The sequence below is a fragment of the Chiloscyllium punctatum genome, chromosome 12 (genome assembly GCF_047496795.1).
Source record: "Chiloscyllium punctatum isolate Juve2018m chromosome 12, sChiPun1.3, whole genome shotgun sequence".
Lineage (NCBI taxonomy): Eukaryota > Metazoa > Chordata > Chondrichthyes > Orectolobiformes > Hemiscylliidae > Chiloscyllium > Chiloscyllium punctatum.
The window spans coordinates 42,720,569-42,742,970 of NC_092750.1; the positions used below are offsets into that span (position 1 = coordinate 42,720,569).

At 41.0% G+C, this 22,402-nt stretch overlaps 1 protein-coding gene across 5 annotated transcripts in view; it reads right to left on the bottom strand.

Annotated features, from left to right (window-relative positions):
• Positions 1 to 22,402, bottom strand: part of prickle2b (prickle homolog 2b) — a 286,023-nt gene that overhangs the window by 37,590 nt on the left and 226,031 nt on the right. For all 5 annotated transcript variants that reach the window (XM_072582473.1, XM_072582475.1, XM_072582477.1 and 2 more), the window contains 2 exons: positions 12,331 to 12,444; positions 5,184 to 5,321 (listed from right to left, as the gene is read on the bottom strand). In XM_072582473.1, the coding sequence (XP_072438574.1) occupies positions 5,184 to 5,321; positions 12,331 to 12,444 (252 nt within the window). The remainder of the gene's footprint in view (positions 1 to 5,183; positions 5,322 to 12,330; positions 12,445 to 22,402) is intronic.

The window sequence follows — 22,402 nt, forward strand, 5'->3', positions numbered from 1 at the left end:
GAGTCTTGAGTTGGCACTCCAACCTGATCTGACTAAGGGGAACACTAAATTGCTGTCCACCTATCCCACAAATTACCACACTCTCGGGTAACAGATCAGGAAGAGTGCAAATTTGCTCATTTCTACTATTAGAGACTGGTTAGATCCTGTACTTCAAAATTATAACGTTTTGCCATTCTTCCCTGTTCTTCCTGAGTAAACTTCACCCACAGAGGCAAATTCTTTATAGAGATCCCACACTAACACCATACCCAGTCCCTGCCTAGGCTGTGCACTCTCCTGTAGCTCCTTGGCTTTTCTTGGGTTTTTTTACTGTTTTCACTAATGCCACTGGCTTAGCTTCTTTTACCACATCTTTTCCCACAGTGCCTTTCTTCAATGACCAGTATTGTGACTTTACGAGTCCCACTTTATCACAGTGGAAACACCTTAGGCCTTCCACCTCCTTTCCAGCCTAACGTGTGGTAGACACTTACCAGTGTTCTCTACTCTTTGTCTGGTAGTGTAGGATCGCCCCTTCTCCCAACTTCTATCCCTCACAGAACAAAATTCTGGCTGGAAGCTTGTCTTACATATCAACATGAGTTCATCTGCTAATTCTGTTGCCCTTCTCACTTCCTGAATTTTCTGTTCATCCACGTGAATTCTTACCATCTTTGGAAGTGAGTTTTTAAATTCCTCCAGTAGAATAATCTCTCTTAGAGCCTCATAGGTCTTACCTATCTTTAAGACCCACACCCATCCATCAAAATAATTCTTTCAAACTCAACATAAGTCTGACCTGGTTCCTTCTTTCTGTTTCTGAACTGCTGTGTATATGCTTCTGATACCAATTCATAAGCACTTAAAACAGCCTGTTTGACCTCTTCATAATTTTTTGACCCCTCATCTGACAGCGCGGCAAAACCTCACTTGCTCTGCCTACCAGTTTAATCTGAACTAGCATTACCCATAAATCTTCAGACCACCCATCTGCTTAGCCAATTTTTTCAAACGAAATAAAGAAGGCTTCGACATCTTTCTCATCAAAATGTGGCAGAATTTTGACATCTTTGTACATATCACTATCTTCTCTTTTAATCTCCATCCTGTTAACTTGACTTCGTTGGCTAAGTTGCAACTTCTCAAGTTCAAATTCTCTCTCTCTCCCTTCCTTTCTTTTGTCTCTCTTTTCTCTCCCATTGCTCAGCTAAGAACCTTCTCTCTCTTTGCTCAGCTAAGAATCTTCTCTCTTTCTTTCTGTTTATCTTCTAACTCCACTTTCCTCAATTGTAATTTAAGTTTTCTAACTCTACTGCACTTGTCTGTTTCTCTGACACACCTCGGTGTTTGAGTAATTCCCTTACAATTTCAGCTTTACTTTTGTCCTTGGTTAAACCCAATTCTAACCTTTAGCTAATTCTAAGTGTATGGTCTTTTCTTTCTAAACTTTCTTGGTAAATTTGGGAATCATCTTCAAACCCCAGAACCTCTTTCGTTATTTTAAGAGCCCTCTCTCACTTCTAATTTAACCACCCACAAGTAACTGAAATTAAACAAATTGTCTCACCTATTTTTTGCAAGGTTTGTGAAGGTTTGTAGCTCAGGTTGAGGTTCAGGGTGTAGGTTTGATATCCAGACATTTCATTACCTGGCTAGGTAACATCATCAGTGGTGACCTCCAAGTGAAGCGAAGCTGTTGTCTCCTGCTTTCTATTTATATCTTTCTCCTGGATGCGGTTCCTGGGGTTTGTGGTGATGTCATTTCCTGTTCATTTTTTGAGGGGTTGATAGATCCAGATCTATGTGTTTGTTTATGGCATTGTGGTTGGAGTACCAGGCCTCTTGGAATTCTCTGGCATGTCTTTGCTTAGCCTGTCCCAGGATAGATGTGTTGTCCAGTTGAAATGGTGGTTTTTTTTCATCTGTGTGTAGGGCTATGAGGGAGAGAGGGCCGTGTCTTTTTGTGGCTAGCTGGTGTTCGTGTATCCTGATGGCTAATTTTCTTCCTGTTTGTCCTACGTAGTGTTTGTGGTAGTCCTTGCATGGAATTTTGTAGATGACATTGGTTTTGTCCATGGGTTGTTAATTTTTGTTTGAGAGTGTTGGTGGGTTTGTGTGCTACTAGGATTCCGACCCTCTCTCCCTCGTAGCCCTACACACATGAAAAAAAAACACCATTTCGACTGGGACAACACATCTATCCTGGGACAGGCTAAGCAAAGACATGCCGGAGAATTCCTAGAGGCCTGGCACTCCAACCACAACACCATAAACAAACACATAGATCTAGATGCCATCTATCAACCCCTCAAAAAACAAACAGGAAATGACATCACCACAAACCCCAGGAACACCATCCAAGAGAAAGATATAAATAGAAAGCAGGAGACAACAGCTTCGCTTCACTTGGAGGTCGCCACTGATGATGTTACCTAGCCAGATAATGAAACGTCTGGATATCAAACCTACAGTTCAGCGAGCAAACCTACACCCTATGTCTCATCTATGTTTTATTTAAAAATCTACAACACTAACTGGCAAGTGTTTAAATCTACAGGACTTTTCTCACACACCAAATCTATTCAAATCTGTCCAAATCTCAGACTGGATCTGTCTAAACCTGTTCAAATCACGGACAAGAGATGCCAAACTGTTATGACATAGGGTAAACCCCTCTGCTAAGTTAAACCCAACCCATAGATAAGCTCACCTCGCGTCATAATCGGTTAAATTTCGAGAGACAAAGAACTATTCCTGATCTCACTATTTAAAGAAAAAAAATTAACATTTTATTCTTTAAGTCCTAAGGAGAATATTAAACAACTATTTACAACTCCTTTCTTTTAAACCTTTTTTTTTAACCTTCCACTCTACAATACTGATCCAATAAATTCCCTCTTAAGTTTTTGGTAAATTACTTTCAAACCCAGTTGTTGTCTTCAGATGTCGATCTTTCTGTCGATTCCTCTAGGTCGGCTTTGGTCTTCTGCTACACAAATTTCTTATGGACATGTACCTTTCAGAGAGCAATTCGGCTAGCAGTCTGGACATGTTGATGCTCTTGCAGTTCTCCCCCTAACTGTTCAAAATATCAGGTTTTAGACCCTCAAACATCGGACCATTTCATTGGTTTGCTGCCTTCCAAACAATGAAAATCAAATTCGATTGGATTTTGGTATCAGGGACATAATTTAAACTGATTGGCTGAATTTGAATTTGTCCTTGTTCCATGCAATGCAATTCCAGCTATGTGTTTCAACCAAATGTTACATTTTAAATTGTTCAGCACACTTTGTGCTTTCAGTCAGTCCATGCTAGTTTCCTCTCTCTCTTAAATATATATTACACACTTACACCTTCATAACACCCCCCCTTAAGAAAAAATGAACAAGCGTAATGAAAAGATGGTTTGATATTTCCAAATTAGTCAATGAAACAAAACTAAAAAGTTGTTAAAAAGGTTAAAAGAGAAATTGGACAGGCTAAATGAATGGGCTAGAAAGTGACAGATAGAATATGAAGTGAACGTGTGAATTTATGCACTTTGGTCAATTTGGTAGATTGGTAATTTTCTCTGTCTGGTAGGTCTAAAATCAAGGGACATAACCTTTAAAATAAAGGGTAAGCTATATCGAATTGAGGTGACAAGGAATTACATCACTCAGGTAATGGAGTGTTGCCTGGTATGGAAGGTGCGAGCTATGAAGAGAGGTTGAGTAGGTTAGGTTTATTTTCACTAGAAAGAAAGGAGATCGAGGGGGCACCTGATTGAGGTTTATAAAATCATGAAGGGTATAGACACAGCGGATAGAGACAGGCTTTTTCCCAGGGTGAACGATTCAATAATGAGAGGTCATGCTTTCAAGGTGAGAGGTGGAAAGTTTAAGGTGGACACACGCAGCAAGTACTTCACACAGAGGGTGGTGAGTGTTTGGAATGCGTTGCCAGCAGAGGTGGTAGAGGCAGGGACGGTAGATTCATTTAAGATGCGTCTGGACTGATGTATGAGTAGGTGGGGAGCAAAGGGATACAAATGCTCAGGAATTGACTGACCGGTTTAGACAGTACATTTGGATCGGCTCAGGCTTGGAGGGTCGAAGGGCCTGTTCCTGGGCTGTAGATTTTCTTTGTTCTTTGTTCTTTTTAGCTTCTCCAGCTCAGAGAGCTGTGGAAGCTCAATCGCTGAATGAGTTCAAGACAAATTTCTGGAGACTAATGCCATTAAGGCGTATGGAGACAGTGAGGAAAATGGCATTAAGATAGAAGATCATCCATGATGTAATTGAACTGCTGAGCAAGCTTGATGGGTTTAATATCCTATTCTGTTCTCATATTCCTATATTCCAGCACATTTAATTTTCTCCCTACAAAAAGCCTGCCTGATGTATGTTTGAAAATCCAACATAAAAATGAAACTTCAAGGAAACTAGGGAGAAATGGAGTCCAAAAAGCTGGGTAAATTTGCAGTAAGTGATTTTTTTTATTTTGAACATCTTTGCTTCTTAATATACCAGCAAAAGCCAAGAAAGACGGAAATGTCTTTGACTGCAATGCTTACGAACATTTCATTTTAGGTGCTACCCGTTACTTAGATCTCAAGAGTATATTAATTTTTCCCTTTTTTACTTATCGCGTAGCAACCATTAAGACACAGTTCGTTTATGGTTTCAGTTGCTTTTCTTCTGCAAAAGGTGTTCTGACATAACGCCAATATAATGTACTTCTCATATGATATCTCATATAATACTAAAATTACAAAGTTTTGTGCTGTACAGTACATTACTTCCCAAAGTCCAGTGGCATACACTGTTGATTCAACATGCTGCTGACTTTCCTACTTTTGTTGTAAGGAAGTACTCTACTGAGACAGAAGATATGGAAATGGTTTCGGATTGATTTTCAGTGTTAGTGGAGATGTACCCTAGTTAGCATCAATAATTTTAAGGGTGAGAAGAAGAAGGGACCAAAATGTTACAATATTACCAAAAGTTACTAAAAGGTTAAAAATTGTCATTTTTTTCTGACATATGCATAAAGTACATAGCACAGAAACAGGTTCTTTGGTCCAACGGGTCCACAGTGATCTTTATGTTCCACATAAGTCTCCTTTCATCATACTTTTTAAAACCAGAAACATTAAACTTTATTGGCTACTATTCCAATTTTATAAGCAAGAGCTTTACTTAAAACGTAAATTTTACCTGCTCACAAATTGCACCAGTCATGGTTATAGGGAATGGTCTAATAGTGCCTCGTCCCAAACTTTCTCTTTTTCTTTGAGTACTGAAAAGACGCAGTTCTTTCTTTTCTTCTTCATCAAGTGAATTGCAGTAACGCACCTGGCAATGTACAGTATGATAATTATAGGAAAATTAAAAAGGAACATCATTCCCAGTTCTAAAGTCATTTTTAACTCAGTCTCGCCTGTAATGGGTCTCAGAGCAACTTGATCAGTGACAACAGAGAAATTCCCAGCCCAGTCTATGTAGTTGACCTAATTGGATGGTAAGTAGTTTTATTTAAATTTTTTAAAAATCGTGTCTTGACATAAAAACAAAATGAACAATATTCATCACTTTTTACAAAACTCTTCAAAGCACTTTCCTAGACTTTTAGACAGTAGCAATAATTTACATACATATTCCAATATACATCGTGTGAGTATTGTTAGGTTGAAATTTTTAAAATGGGAATGGTAGGGTTACTGAATTTTATTCACTTGTAATATTTACGATATTAATGCAGAAAGCTAAATCTGAAAGAAGTCTTGACTCAATTTATGAATTTAACTTAGGGTAGGGTTATTAAGTTATCAATATTACTGTTTGATTCTTATTCTGGAGAAATTTAGCAATCCATTATTCCATAACTGAAGAGTATTTTTTAAACCAACTCTATAAGACTGCACATGAACACAATACATTTTGTTTCTAATTACTTTGACAGAAAATTTAGTGACGTTTGTAACTTTTGCAATATGCAACTATTTTATGTTTGATAGTTCTTCTTAAATCAGAAGTACAGATGTCAAGTACCTAAAATTCAGCAATTGGATCTTTAGGAGGCTTGTGAATTTTACCACGGTAATGCTCCAAAATTACTTTATCCTGCTGAATTTTGGATATAATGGAACAATGTTTGTAATGCCACAACAACAAATTTTGTGGTTTCCATTTTTCCATCTAATCATAATTATTTCAAAGGCATTAGAGCCCGCTCAGCAAGACAGAAATTCCTGATTGAGAGGAAATTGAACTCAAATTGCTCATTAAAATTTGCAGCCATATCTTCTGATTGACTGCAAATACTAAATTGAGAGAAGATAAAATTACAGTGTTGTTTAAGATGCCTCTCCCTACATTCAACTTTACCTTCTGAAAACACATTTTAAAGAGAATTACTGAACAAGCAGTTGATGATGGCACAATGGGCCTCATAATGGGAATCCAACATTTCATGATAAACATATTGGAGGAACAGGAAAAACAGGAGGCAAAAAACAAGCTGTATCAACTAGACAATGCTAAAGAGAAGTAAGAATATGCTAGTAGTACTATCAGGCATGGAACTACAGACAAAAGCACACTTTGAGACCTTTCACAGGAGCTCTGCCTCAGAAGGCTTTTCTTCAGTCATAATGTTATGACAGAGCTCTTATCCCTTGCTGTTTTCTATGCATCACTGCATAACGAAAGTCAACAATTCTTCCTTCACCAAGACAGCTCAGTTTATACAATGATAAGTTTCTTGTCAAGGTGACTTGGAAGATGATATTTTTATAACTGCCAATTCTCTAGGTTATGGGGATTGTTGAATGAACTTACTGGGATAATTCTCATAACTTATTGAAGTGCAAAGTGTCCAAACAATGACTGTATACTGGAAACTCACACAATATGCTTTGTTCATCCAGTTTGTCATTTTACTTCAACATCAGGAAGGCTAAGGCTCATGAGAGATACCTGTTACTGATGTAACTCACTGTTTTGGAACTTTGCAGGAACCAACTCACCTCCTGTTTCGCCAGTGGCTGTCCGGTATCTACAAGGCACACGTCAGGAGTGTGATGGAATACTGTCCACTTTTGTGAATGACTGCAACTTCAATTACACTTAAGAAGCTTGATACCTTCCATGACAATACTGGATTAGTGGTGCTGGAAGAGCACAGCAGTTCAGGCAGCATCCAAGGAGCAGCGAAATCGACAGTTCGGGCAAAAGCCCTTCATCAGGAATAAAGGCAGTGAGCCTGAAGCGTGGAGAGATAAGCTAGAGGAGGGTGGGGGTGGGGAGAGAGTAGCAGAGAGTACAATGGGTGAGTGGGGGAGGAGATGAAGGTAATAGGTCAAGGAGGAGAGGGTGGAGTGGATAGGTCGAAAAAGAGATAGGCAGGTCGGACAAGTCCGGACAAGTCAAGGAGACAGTGTTGAGCTGGAAGTGTAGAACTAGGGTGAGGTGGGGGAAGGGGAAATGAGGAAGCTGTTGAAGTCCATATTGATGCCCTGGGGTTGAAGTGTTCCGAGGCGGAAGATGAGGCGTTCTTCCTCCAGGCGTCTGGTGGTGAGGGAGCGGCGGTGAAGGAGGCCCAGGACCTCCATGTCCTCGGCAGAGTGGGAGTGGGAGTTGAAATGTTGGGCCACGGGGCGGTTTGGTTGATTGGTGCGGGTGTCCCGGAGATGTTCCCTAAAAAGCTCTGCTAGGAGGTGCCCAGTCTCCCCAATGTAGAGGAGACCGCATCGGGAGCAACGGATACAATAAATGATATTAGTGGATGTCCAAGTAAAACTTTGATGGTTGTGTAAGGCTCCTTTAGGCCCTTGGATAGAGGTGAGGGAGGAGGTGTGGGCACAGGTTTTACAGTTCCTGCGGTGGCAGGGAAAAGTGCCAGGATGGGAGGGTGGGTCTTATGGGGGTGTGGACCTGACCAGGTAGTCACGGAGGGAACGGTCTTTGCGGAAGGCGGAAAGGGGTGGGGAGGGAAATATATCCCTGGTGGTGGGGTCTTTTTGGAGGTGGCGGAAATGTCGGCGGATGATTTGGTTGATGCGAAGGTTTGTAGGGTGGAAGGTGAGCACCAGGGGCGTTCTGTCCTTGTTACGGTCTGAGGGCGGAGGGGCGGGATGTGGACGAGATGCGTTGGAGGGCATCTTTAACCACGTGGGAAGGGAAATTGCAGTCTCTAAAGAAGGAGGCCATCTGGTGTGTTCTATGGTGGAACTGGTCCTCCTGGGAGCAGATACGGCGGAGGCAGAGAAATTGGGAATACGGGATGGCATTTTTGCAAGAGGTAGGGTGGGAAGAGGTGTAATCCAGGTAGCTGTGGGAGTCGGTGGGTTTGTAAAAAATGTCAGTGTCAAGTCGGTCGTCACTAATGGAGATGGAGAGGTCCAGGAAGGGGACCGAGGTATCAGAGATGGTCCAGGTAAATTTAAGGTCAGGGTGGAATGTGTTGGTGAAGTTGATGAATTGCTCAACCTCCTCGCGGGAGCACGAGGTGGCGCCAATGCAGTCATCAATGTAGCGGAGGAAGAGGTGAGGAGTGGTGCCAGTGTAATTACGGAAGATCAACTGTTCTACATAGCCAACAAAGAGACAGGCATAGCTGGGGCCCATATGTGTGCCCATGGCTACGCCTTTGGTCTGGAGGAAGTGGGAGGATTCAAAGGAGATATTGTTAAGGGTGAGGACCAGTTCGGCCAAACGAATGAGAGTGTCAGTGGAAGGGTACTGTTGGGGACGTCTGGAGAGGAAAAAATGGAGGGCTTGGAGGCCCTGGTCATGGGGGATGGAGGTGTAGAGGGATTGGATATCCATGGTGAAGATGAGGCGTTGGGGGCCGGGGAAACGGAAGTCTTGGAGGAGGTGGAGGGCGTGGGTGGTGTCTCGAACGTATGTGGGGAGTTTCTGGACTAGTAGGGATAGGACAGTGTCGAGGTAGGTAGAGATGAGTTCAGTGGGGCAGGAGCATGCTGAGACAATGGGTCGGCCAGGGTGGTCAGGCTTGTGGATCTTGGGAAGGAGGTAGAACTGGGCAGTGCAGGGTTCCTGGACTATGAGGTTGGAAGCTGTGGGTGGGAGATCTCCTGAGGTGATGAGGTTCTGTATGGTCTGGGAGATGATGGTTTGGTGATGGGGGGTGGGGTCATGGTCGAGGGGGCAGTAGGAAGAGGTGTCCTCGAGTTGGTGTTTGGCTTCAGCGGTGTAGAGGTCAGTGCGCCAGACTACCACTGCGCCCCCTTTATCCGCTGGCTCAATGGTGAGCTTGGGATTAGAGCAGAGGGATTGGAGGGCTGCGCGTTGTGCGGGTGAGAGTTTGGAGTGGGGTCGACAGGTTGAGGCGGTTAATGTCCTGGCGGCAGTTGGAAATGAAGAAGTCGAGGGCAGGTAATAGGCCAGCGCGGGGTGTCCAGGTGGATGCAGTGTGTTGGAGGTGGGCGAAGGTGTCATGCTCCCTTGACCATGACCCCACCCCCCATAACCAAACCATCATCTCCCAGACCATACAGAACCTCATCACCTCAGGAGATCTCCCACCCACAGCTTCCAACCTCATAGTCCGGGAACCCCGCACTGCCCGGTTCTACCTCCTTCCAAGATCCACAAGCCTGACCACCCTGGCCGACCCATTGTCTCAGCATGCTCCTGCCCCACTGAACTCATCTCTACCTACCTCGACACTGTCCTATCCCCCCTAGTCCAGAAACTCCCCACATACATTCGAGACACCACCCACGCCCTCCACCTCCTCCAAGACTTCCGTTTCCCCGGCCCCCAACGCCTCATCTTCACCATGGATATCCAATCCCTCTACACCTCCATCCGCCATGACCAGGGCCTCCAAGCCCTCCATTTCATCCTCTCCAGACATCCCCAACAGTACCCTTCCACTGATACTCTCATTCATTTGGCCGAACTGGTCCTCACCCTTAACAATATCTCCTTTGAATCCTCCCACTTCCTCCAGACCAAAGGCGTAGCCATGGGCACACGTATGGGCCTCAGCTACGCCTGTCTCTTTGTTGGCTATGTAGAACAGTTGATCTTCCGTAATTACACCGGCACCACTCCCCACCTCTTCCTCCGCTACATTGATGACTGCATTGGCGCCACCTCGTGCTCCCGCGAGGAGGTTGAGCAATTCATCAACTTCACTAACACATTCCACCCTGACCTTAAATTTACCTGGACCATCTCTGACACCTCGCTCCCCTTCCTGGACCTCTCCATCTCCATTAGTGACGACCGACTTAACACTGACATTTTTTACAAACCCACCGACTCCCACAGCTACCTGGATTACACCTCTTCCCACCCTACCTCTTGCAAAAATGCCATCCCGTATTCCCAATTTCTCTGCCTCCGCCGTATCTGCTCCCAGGAGGACCAGTTCCACCATAGAACACATCAGATGGCCTCCCTCTTTAGAGACCGCAATTTCCCTTCCCACGTGGTTAAAGATGCCCTCCAATGCATCTCGTCCACATCCCGCACCTCTGCCCTCAGACCCCACGCCTCCAACCGTAACAAGGACAGAACACCCCTGGTGCTCACCTTCCACCCTACAAACCTTCGCATAAACCAAATCATCCGCCGACATTTCCGCCACCTCCAAAAAGACCCCACCACCAGGGATATATTTTCCTCCCCACCCCTTTCCGCCTTCTGCAAAGACCGTTCCCTCCGCGACTACCTGGTCAGGTCCACACCCCCCTACGACCCACCCTCCCATCCTGGCACTTTCTCCTGCCACCGCAGGAACTGTAAAACCTGTGCCCACACCTCCTCTCTCACCTCTATCCAAGGCCCTAAAGGAGCCTTCTACATCCATCAAAGTTTTACTTGCACATCCACTAATATCATTTATTGTATCCGTTGCTCCCGATGCGGTCTCCTCTACATTGGGGAGACTGGGCGCCTCTAGCAGAGCGTTTTAGGGAACATCTCCGGGACATCCGCACCAATCAACCAAACCGACCCGTGGCCCAACATTTCAACTCCCACTCCCAATCTGCCGAGGACATGGAGGTCCTGGGCCTCCTTCACCGCCGCTTCCTCACCACCAGACGCCTGGAGGAAGAACGCCTCATCTTCCGCCTCGGAACACTTCAACCCCAGGGCATCAATGTGGACTTCAACAGCTACCTCATTTCCCCTTCCCCCACCTCATCCTAGTTCTAAACTTCCAGCTCAGCACTGTCTCCTTGACTTGTTCGGACCTGTCCGACCTGCCTATCTCCTTTTCGACCTATCCACTCCACCCTCTCCTCCTTGATCTATAACCTTCATCTCCTCCCCCACTCACCCATTGTACTCTATGCTACTCTCTCCCCACCCCCACCCTCCTCTAGCTTATCTCTCCATACTTCAGGCTCACTGCCTTTATTCCTGATGAAGGGCTTTTGCCCGAAACGTCGATTTCGCTGCTTCTTGGATGCTGCCTGAACTGCTGTGCTCTTCCAGCACCACTAATCCATTATTTGGTTTTCAGCATCTGCACTTATTGTTTTTACCTTCCATGACAAACCAATCCATTTGAATGGCATCCCATCCACTAACTTCAACATTCACTCCCCTTACTACCAACACACATGGAAGCATTTAGAAAATGCACTTGACAACACTTTTCAAATTCCTGACCTCTGCTGACCAGAAGAACAAAGTCAGAATATGCTGGAACACCACCACCTACAAATTTCCCTCCAAATCACACACTTCCTGACTATTGCTATTCTTACTATTGCTGGGATAAAATAAGGGAACTCTCTTCCATGTGGGAGGCCCTACACCCCAAGAGTTGCAGTGATTCAAGAAGGTAGCTCATCACCAAATTCTCCAGGGTACACAGGAATGAACAATACATGATTGTGCAATCAGCATCATGCACATTGCATAAATGAAAAACTAAACTACATGATGCCTCTTTGTAGGTCTCCCAGTACTGCATAGTAGTACCATTAGGAAATGCAAACAAAGAAGAAGACAGGTAAGAAAGCAACTGGAATGCTTAAGGGAAAATTATACTATCTGAATAGGTTGGGAAATGGAGGAATGCATAGAAAACAGCAAGTGCTAGAGCTCCATTGCAGCTTCAGAACTGAAGCAATCCTCCTGTGACAGCAATAATGCTCAGCAGTCTCACAGTAGCGGTAGCATGATGTATGTTTCATACCGAAAAGTAGACAGCCCTAGGAATTCTGATGGAATTATCTCCCTTGAGTTTTAAGACACTGCATGCAGAACACAGGATTTTGAAACACAGTAGTTCAAAGGTACATTACATGCTTTTTATAATGTTATCTCACAATGCATTGGATAGCATGCATAAAAGTGATATACATATGACAATTACCTCATTGTCATGTGGTGGTAGTTGATGTAGCAGCTGTTTGATTCTATATTTTTCTCCAGGGCTGTTAACGTATGGAACCTTATCTTCTGGGAGACAGTTGTAGTATTGGTGAACCTGCACATAGCAATGTAGTTAGTTAGGAGAAATGTAGAACTTAATTTCTCTACTAGTAGCAAAAATAAAATAAAATAATCATGTTTTTAGATATCATTTAATTTTAACAATAATTAGAGACAGAGTTGGAAATAAATAAATCAATGACAAAAAATCGTTGAAAATTACAGTAAGTTCATTTCAGTGATATTTCAAAAGAGACCACATTGGGTTTTAAACAAAATATCAACCTGCCTTTACTTAATTCAAAAGACTTAATGTCAACAATGTACTTCTATCATTTTCTGTTTTTATTTATGGTTTCTAGCATTTGTAATTTTTCACAATCTCTTTGAAAATCTTTGTTCACCCCCATCAATGAATGTCTCCTGATAGTTATACAGCGTATGACTAAAATTACAGTCATCCAGCTCAAAGGATAAAGTGCACACTCACATTTTTGTATAAAAATCTTTGTCACAATCGTGTTTTGGAGAGCATATTGTTATTTAGAGTAGTTGATTAGTTTTGTATAATATATTTCATTCGCCACAAACGTATTTTGTTGTTGTTTTCAAAATATTATATGGTTAGAGCATTTTGATTTTATAGTTTATTATCAAAAATAATTCATCTTGTTAGAACATTTTCAGAATATGATCATTTCAGGTTCCCACTTCTTGATTGATACAAACTATTTTCTCCTGGTAGTGAAATAGCATCACACTTTCATTTAAATACCAAAAGCCTAGATGAGTTTGGAAAAGGATAAAACAAAGCCAAATTACGTCATCTGAATCACATAAAGCATTTTTTATTCCTACTAAAAAAAGAGATAAAATTTCAAGACCGAATTGGACTTTGTTTGCAAAATAAGATTACATCTTCTGCAAATTGATTGCAGTTTTATAAATATTTCTTATCCACCTGTTTATAAGGTTTTTATAATTTCTATTGATACTTCTTTTGCCTGCTCTGCAGTTGAATTTAAAAGATGTAGCCAAACAGAAATTGCGAATATAAGGCATGTGCTTAACAACATGCTCTAGCTAAAAAAAACTTGCAGTTTAATTTATTCTAATCCACAGAGAGTTTAACTGAAAATTGCAGGCACGATCGTAATATGTAATTGTTCTCCTACTGACACTAGCTATAATTAAATCAAGCTGCGCTACAGAAAGCAATGCTGTTTCTTCAACTGGCATTTGCTATGATTAAAGATAACACATATTACAAGTTTTCCATTTACCACTCCTTGAAAATGTTTACATAACCAGTAGCAAATCTGAGGTTACACCTTAAATGATTTATTGAGATTTTCACCAAAAGGTGACATTAAAATTATTGTAAAAACCTATAATTAGCTTGAAAATTACCTGTTTTACTTGGACATGCTTAGATCCACAGTTCAGCTTCTGTATCCCTAACGTTTTTAACTTGACATTACTGGATTGTGCAACAACTATGAGCAATATTACAGCATCATGAAGAAAATGGGTTGCTATGTGCAGAAGCAAGTGTAGTAATGTAGTGATAATAGAAAATTCCACAGTTAAAAGAAGGAGAACATGATTTTATAGCACCACAAAACATTCTCCATTTAGTAACTTATAGAATGGGCCAAGTGATTCTGGAGACAGCAGATTAACAAATTAATTGTACATTTCAGGTTCAAACAAATGGCGCTGGAAAAACAGAATTGGTGACCTGTAAAAGAGTTATACGGCACTGTTATCTATGTCAGCATTTGTTATTTATCCCTAACTGCTTTTGAGATCATTTATGAACCACTGCAATTCCACATAAATGTCAGTCAGGTGGGATGCTTTTCCCAGATGGCAGCAAGCTTCTTGAGTGTTGTGAGAACTGCACTTATGCAGAGAAGTAGAATTTTCCATCTCACTCCTGACTTGTATCTTCAACGTAGCTAATGGGATTTTAAAAGTCAGGAGGTGAGTTACTCATTGCAGAATACCAAGCTTGCTTGCTTGAGGCTTCGGTATGTATGGTTGGTCCAACTTAGTTTCTAGTCAGTAGTAACCGCAGGATGTTGATCGTGAGGATTTATTAAAGGTAATGCCATTGAATGTCAAGGAATGATTGTTAGATCATCCCTCATTGAAGCTGGTCATTACTACACACTTGTGTGGTGCAAATGCAATTCACCACTTATCACCCTGAACCTGTTATTCAAGTTATGCTTCAGTCTGAAAAGTCATTGACAGATGTTGGACATTATGCAATCATAAGCATGTGTCCCCATTTCTAATCTTATGATGGAAGGAAGGCCATTGATAAAGAAGCTGAATATGATCGGGCCTAGTACACTAGACTGAAGAACTCTTACTGTGCTGTGTATAATTCCAACTGATGGAGAAATTTTCACTGACACCTATTTACTCCAGTTTTCCTTGATACCAAACTTAGTCAAATGCTGCTGTCAGGTTCCCACCTCAAGTTTGGCTTGTTTGTCATCATATAGATGAATGGTATACTGAGGCTTGTAAGCAGGTGATTGCTGAGTGAGTGTCGCTTGATAGCATGATCAGTAACACATTCCATCACTTCCTTAATAATTAAGAGTAAATTGATGGGGTAGTAATTGGCTGGCTTGGATTTACCCTGTGATATATGCATGGGGCATACTTGGTAATATTTTCTATTGCAGGTTGATGCTGGTGTCATAATACTCGGTAGGGGTACAACTAGTTCTGGACCACAAGTTTTTGGTACCATCACTAGAATGCTGTAAGGCTCCATAAGCTTTTACAGTATCCAGTGTTTTCAGTCATTTCTTGATATCATCTTGTGTGAATCAAATTGGTTGAAATCTGTCATCTATGATGGTCGGGATCTCTAGATGAGGCTGAGGTGGATCATTCACTTGGTACTTCTGGCTGAAGATGGTTGCAAATGTAAATCCTTGTCTTTGCAGTAATGTGCTGCATACTCCCATTAGAATAGAATATGCGCAACATTCTTAGAGATCCTCTCCACTTTGAGCCAGCAGTTTGTGGTGTTGATGGTAACCATGATATGGAGGTGCTGGTTTTGGATTCAGGTGGACAAATTCATAAGTCACATGACACCAGGTTATAGTCAAACAGATTTATTTGAAACCACAAGCTTTTGGAGTGCTACATCATCGTCAAGTGAAGTGACTAGTCAAGTAAATTTTCCCTTTTTGTTGTTTCCTTCACAATTTTCCATAGGTCCAGTCTAACAGCTATGTCACCTAGAACTCATCCAGCTCGGTCAGTAGTGGTGCTATCAAACAACTATTAGCGCTGGACTTTGAAGTGCTTCACTCAGAGTACATTCTGTGCCTAGACATTCTTATGCTTCCTCCAAGTGGCGTTCCACATCTATTGAAGGAAAAGTTAGCAGGGAGTAATCAACAGGTGATTTCTTTGTTTATTTTTGGCCTGGGTGTATGAGGTGTCACAGGGGCCTGAGTCAACATTGAGTACTCCATGAAAGTGACTATGTTGGGCTGTTGCTTGACTAGTGTCTGTGACAGTATTCCTAAATTTGGCACAAGGCCTCAGATTTTAGCAAGGAGGACTTTGCAAGGTTGACAGGGCTGTGTGTGTTATCATTTCCAATGCTTTGGTTAATGTTGGGCAGCCTGTTCAGGTCGCTCCCCTAAATAGATGGTAATTTTCATAGAATCCCCACAGTGTTTAAACAGGCCATTTGGCCCAACAAGTCCACATCGACCCTCCAAAGAGTAACCCACCCAGACCCATTCCCCTACCCTATTACTCTACATTTACCCCTGACTAATGCACCTAATCTACACATCTCTGAACAGTATGGGCAATTTAGCATGGCTAATCCACCTAACCTGCACATCTTTGGATTATGGAAAGAAACCAGTGTAGACATAGGGAGAACATGCAATCTCCATAAATAATGTCATAATGGTGGAGTGGATATGCAGGACAATGAGGTCACATGTTGTGGTTGAATACAATTCTGCTGATGACAGCCTACAGAGATTCGTAAATGCCATCTTTGACTTGTTAGTTACTAAATTTATTCAATTTAGCAAAATGATCACGCCAAACAACAAGATGGAGGGTATCCTCAATGTGAATTTAGGACTTTGTATTGATAGTGGCGGTGTGGTGGTCACTCCTAGCAATACTTTCATACATAGAAGTACCCGCAACAGGAAGTTTGATGAGGAAGAGGTTGAATAGTTTTGGATAGTTTTCAACCTCTTGTTGGATACCTGATCAGTAACTGCAGAGCCAGTTTAGCAGCTGCATCCTTCAGGACTTGGCTCAGTCGGTCAGTAGTTGTATTGTTGACTGACTCTTTCAGAGCACATTCTGTTGTCTTGCTACACTCAGTGGTTCTTTCAAATAGTGTTCAACATAGAGAAGTGTTCATTCATCAGCTGAGGGATAGTGGGGAGGCAGGGTGGTAATCAGCGAGTGATAGATTAAAGGTTGGATTTGAAGAAAATTTGTTTCAGGATGACCTCTCGTGCCATTTGTCAATATAGAAATTGAGAAATATATGGAAGCTGGAAGGATGGTGCATGAGGATATTCCTTCGATATTAAAGTTGTATGTATAGAATGGATAAGCTACCCTTAACAGGACTGGAACCAAAGTCCTCTCTTGGACAGCAAGTACTGTTCCGGTGATGGGGAAAGAAAACCAATATTGCACATTATAGTACAGCATTTGGATGAAGCACTTTTAAGTATGGTCACAATATTAACATGGAGAAATATGGCAGCAGAAAGAACAAGATGAGGAAGGAAAGAAGAAAACAAATGTTAAAAAAGAGATGTAAGAAAAATAAAAGAAATATAAGGTAAATAACAAAGAGTGAACCAGAAGAGGTTAAAAATTAAGATTGCAAAACAGAGGCAGGTCTGAGTCATATGTAAATACATATATATTCAGGTTAAAATTAGTGAGCCATAAGCACTGCCATGTTCAAGATTTTCCATACAAATGATGGAAGAATAGGTTTCACGTTGGATTTTTAAAGAGCATGTGTTATCCCGACAACTAAAGTGAAGGGCTGAGATGGCAAAGTGCCAATGACCTAGCAGTGACGTTGTGACTGTAAACATGCAAGTTATTACTACCATAAAAATAGAAAAAAAATCTATTGTACTACAAACCCTTGATATTTTCTTAGCCTTAAGCAAGATGGAAACTGGGCACAAGCTGACAAGAAATCCTTTTCTCATAGAGGAAGGCTTCAAAAACAGTCAGAATTTTTAAGGGAAAGACTGCAAAGTTGCTGAGTTAAAGAGGTTGGAAATGCATTTTGTTTATGATAATTATGATCCACTAATGTAGACTAATCTGGTACTATTTTACTATATATTATTTTACGTTGTTACAATAAGAAATTGTATGGATTGAATTATGGGAAATCTGGTCATAATGTCTATTTTTCATGTTTACTTTATTGTGAAACAAATAGCTTAATGACTTGTATGTAGCCTTATCTCTCCAAACAGTCAATTAGACCCTTTTTTGGAAAGATTGAAGAAATAAAGCCACAGAAGTCATGAATATAGTTCATCTCATAAAGAGCTACTGTTAGAAAATTATAAATCTTGTTATTTTACAAGGAGATATGTGGAAGTTTAAGTCAACAAAGGCAAGATGTTCAGAAGGTTAAAAGGACCTGAATGATGCCATAGAAATGAAGAAACTATCAGTGATAAATACAAATTTATAATTGGCACAACCTGCTACGGCAGGCACAACATAACTGTATTAGCAGATAAATGGTTTACAATATTAAGACTGGGAATGTGTAAGACAGATGTGTAAGACAGATGTGTCGACTAATAAACCAGTGAATGAGAGATCAAATCTAAGCAGGAAACTTGAAAATTTAATTTAGTTTAAACGAATTGCATGTAAAGAAAAGGTCAATAAAAGTGACATGACACTTCTGGATTATCATTAAACTCCAAATGATTTACTGACATCCTTTAAAGAAATTACCCCTGCCCTTACTAGCTCTGATTTATATGTGACTCCAGGTGCACACAAACATGGTTGATTCCTAACTGCCCATTGAAGTGACACAGCAAGCTACACAGTTGTATTAAAGTAACCAAGATGAATAATAAATGCTAAACTAGTGACACCTACACCTACAGTATGAATAAAAGAGCATGTCTAGTTGCAAAATATTTCAGAGGGAGAATATGAGAAAAGGGAGGAGGGTGACAATATTAATCAGAATATATTAAACAGAATATAAGGATGACATAAGTAGTGATATAAAAGCTCAGTTTATTTTGTAAAAATTAAATAATAAGAAGGGAACTGTAATTCAGCTGGAATTATAGACTACTGAACTGTGGCAATGATACTTGCAAAGTGCAACTTGTGTGTGACCATCTTAATAGAATTCTTTGAAGAAATAATGCTATGCATTCATAAAGGAAATGAAAAGATCATCCCACATGTGGATTTCAAAAAGGCATTTTATAAAGTGCCACACATAAAAGGCTTTGATAAAATTAAGCTATGTGTCACTGAAGGAACACTGTATAACTGGAAGTTGCCTGAATAACAGAAAACAACATTCAAGCATAAAACCAAGCATATATAAATTTGTAATTCCTATTTAGAAAGATAGTTATTGGTAATGATGAAATAAACCAGATGACCAGTGAGAACTAATTAGTAGTATGCATTAAGTCTAGAAGTTAATTACAAAAGAATATTTACTTGAGTAGAATTACCAAAACTACTTACACATACACATAAAGTGAAATATAATAACATGGTATTTCACATGCGTACCTGTACTTTTCCTGGTTAGTGCAAAACAAATTAAAATTCAATATCCACACAATTTTATAATGTGCATTTTAAGATAATGATCAATTACTCCAAACTGTAGTCAGAGACACACGGCTAGAATCAAACATTAGCTCTCAGTTTACAGTTGTGACGTCTTAGCCTACACATGTCCTTTGCCAGATGACTATGTTTTTCTCCTGTTTTCATTGGTTTAAGCTATCTTGCTTTGCAGACAGCCTATACCAATTCCTTAAGACTATTTCAATAGCTTACGAAGTAAAAATCACCAAAACTTTCCATTCTTGCTTTATATAACTTTCATCAGCTACAACGTAATTCCTTTGAACGTCTCCCCTCATTACGCCAAAGAAAAAGCTTTTGACCATCTGTCTTCTTTAGACTTTAAAGCAATTAGATTCCACATGTGGAATTGTATAAAATTAACTAAAGTTACTGCTTAACTCTTTTGCTTTGGTTAGTTTTGTGTAAATCTGATTAACTAGAATGACAATTATGTTTTATTCTCACTATGACAGGTCTTCAATAAATTTAAAGTCATTTGTGTTCTCAAGCTTCAATATTTAAAGGAATACTATTACAGTTGTTGATATAATACAGACATCCTCGATAAAAAAAAACCTCCAGGACATTCCAAAGAAGATTTCAATAACAGAAATACTTTTTGACTTAATTTAGTATCTGCTACACTCAGTGACTTTCAAGAGGTTAATATTAACTAAATTAACCAGTGTTTGGAATTGACAGTCCACTTATCAACAGCACTGATACTGAACAAACATTAAGTTAGTACTTCTTTTTATTCTTGGGATGTGGGGTTCATTGGCAATGCCACTTTTTGTCCTCTAATTGTCCTTAAGAAGGTGCGTGCGTGCAAGTGGTGGTGGTGGCAAGTAGCAAGCTGTCTTCTTTAACCACTGCAGTGCATCTGGTGACAACGTTCCTATAGTGCAATTAGGAATAGAGTTCCAGGGTTTTAATTAAACAACGGCAAAACAAAGGCAATACTTGGTTTCAATCAAATCAATTGACTGGCTAACATGTAGCTGGGGTTAAAGTTCATATATTCCCCTCATCTGATGTAAAAAAATCAATACTTAATTGAAATGAGCTGTATTAATATTGATGTGACAGTGCAACATGGTCGCAATATGCAGAATAACAAGTTCACTCATTTAATGTCATTCTAGTTGTCTGGTGATAAATAAGAGTATGAATAAAAAGACACAAACCGAAATTGCTGGAGAAACTCAGCAGGTCTGTCAGCATCTGAAAATAGAAAGCAGCGTTGACCTTTCAAGTCCAATGACCCTTCTTCAGAATTTCTGAAGACTGGTCACTGGAATCGAAACATTAACTCTGTTTTCTCTCGAATGAAGCTGCCAGGCCTGCTGCATTTCTCCAGCAATTTTTGTTTCAGATCTTCAGCATCCACAGTCCTTTGTTTTATTTATATGAATGAAAAGAGATAGGTGGGCAATTAAAATTCAGAGAATGACTCCATGTCTGTCATTGACATGAACCTTTATCATACCAATGGCTTAAACAGAATTCTAAACTTGAAACTCAATCAAAAGACCAGTGATGTGCAAACATGACAACAGGCATGAAATTTGAGGAGGAGATCAGCGATGATGGATATTAGATTTGTCCAGAACTTCACATTATTTCACTTTTTAAGTGTTGTATAGCAAGGAAGTAAAAGACTAGATTTCCCTGCCTGGATGCTGGACAAACCTGCATCAAGTGAATAAGTCTCTCATACAGACGTTCTGTTCCCATTGTAGGTCGTTTTGAACAACAGATTAAATTAAGTGAGTTACAAGTCCTGACATTAATGATTTTATTGCAGAATTAGGCATTTTCAAATAATTGCAATTTTTGAGTTAGGCCACATTATGAATGGTGGTTCAGGCCTGTTCAAAAAGTGTTGTGAATCATGGGGAATCCTAGTTTGGACTCAAGCCCCTTCGCCAGGTAAGTGGAAAAGGTGTTGACACCATACAGTATTACAAAGAGGCATGTGAAATTAAATATGTTTTTAATACAAAGGCTAGCGACAGAGCTTTGTTATTAAAAGGTAAGTGACCATGCATTTGACCAACACTGTGGATGTGGAAATGTCTTCAGATATATCAGAACATATTTTCTGATTGATAGAGTGCGCTTCAATACACAGCAACTGTGATAATCAGATATGATTGTGTCAAATGTTCCATGATTTAATCTTTTCATTGTATGACAGTTTAGAACCTTTTTAACTACTTTAAAACTTGGGCGGGGATCCAAGATGGCAGCATCCTGTTAGGATTGCGTTTGCTGGGCTCTATTCTACAACACTGACCCACAGAGCCAGGACCCATCCCAAACACTTTACTATGAGTAAAAACACAGTAAAGGTAGAAACCTGAAAAAGTCGACTTACCTTTGTCCTTACAACTGGACAATGCCGTAGAAAGGAGGAAGCTCACCCAGGGTCGGGGCCACAGCCCAACCCTCTGAAGCAGCAGGCTTGCTTAATCACCAGACCCTGGTTGAGGAGCTGGCCAAATCTCGTGAGGTGCTGGGGAGGCAGATCCAGGAAAAAAAATCAAGGAGAAGCTGGCTCTTGTATCTGCTATGCTGCAAGACCTGGGATAAAGGACCAATGAGATTGAGTGCTGGGCTGCAGGGTAGAGGCAGAGACTGACTCCAAGAGCCGGATTGAAGCCGTGGAAACACAGGTCCATGGTCTGTTGGATCGGGTAGACGATCTCGAAAACAGGGACAGAAGAACAAACCTGTGTGTTGTTGGCATACTGGAGGGGATGGAAGGTGAGCGGCCAGTGGAGTTCTTTGAGAGTGGTTCCTTGAGTTCCTTGGTTTGGAGGTTGAGAAGGGGAGGATAACAATTGAAAGAGCCCACCGGATCGTGGCACGAAAGCCTGGTGTGGATCAGCACCCACGCCCTGTCCTGGTGAGGTTTCATCATTATAAAGACAAGCAGAGGGTCATGGAAGCCTCTCGAGCCCAGGGGAGGGATTCGAGGGCATTGGTATGTGGTGGCTCCAGGGTCATGTTTTAAGACTTCTTGGCGGCAATGGTCCGTAAAAAGAATCCTTTGATGGCGTCAAGAGGAGATTGAGAGAGTTTAGGATCCAAAATTCTTTAAGGTGCTTCGGATC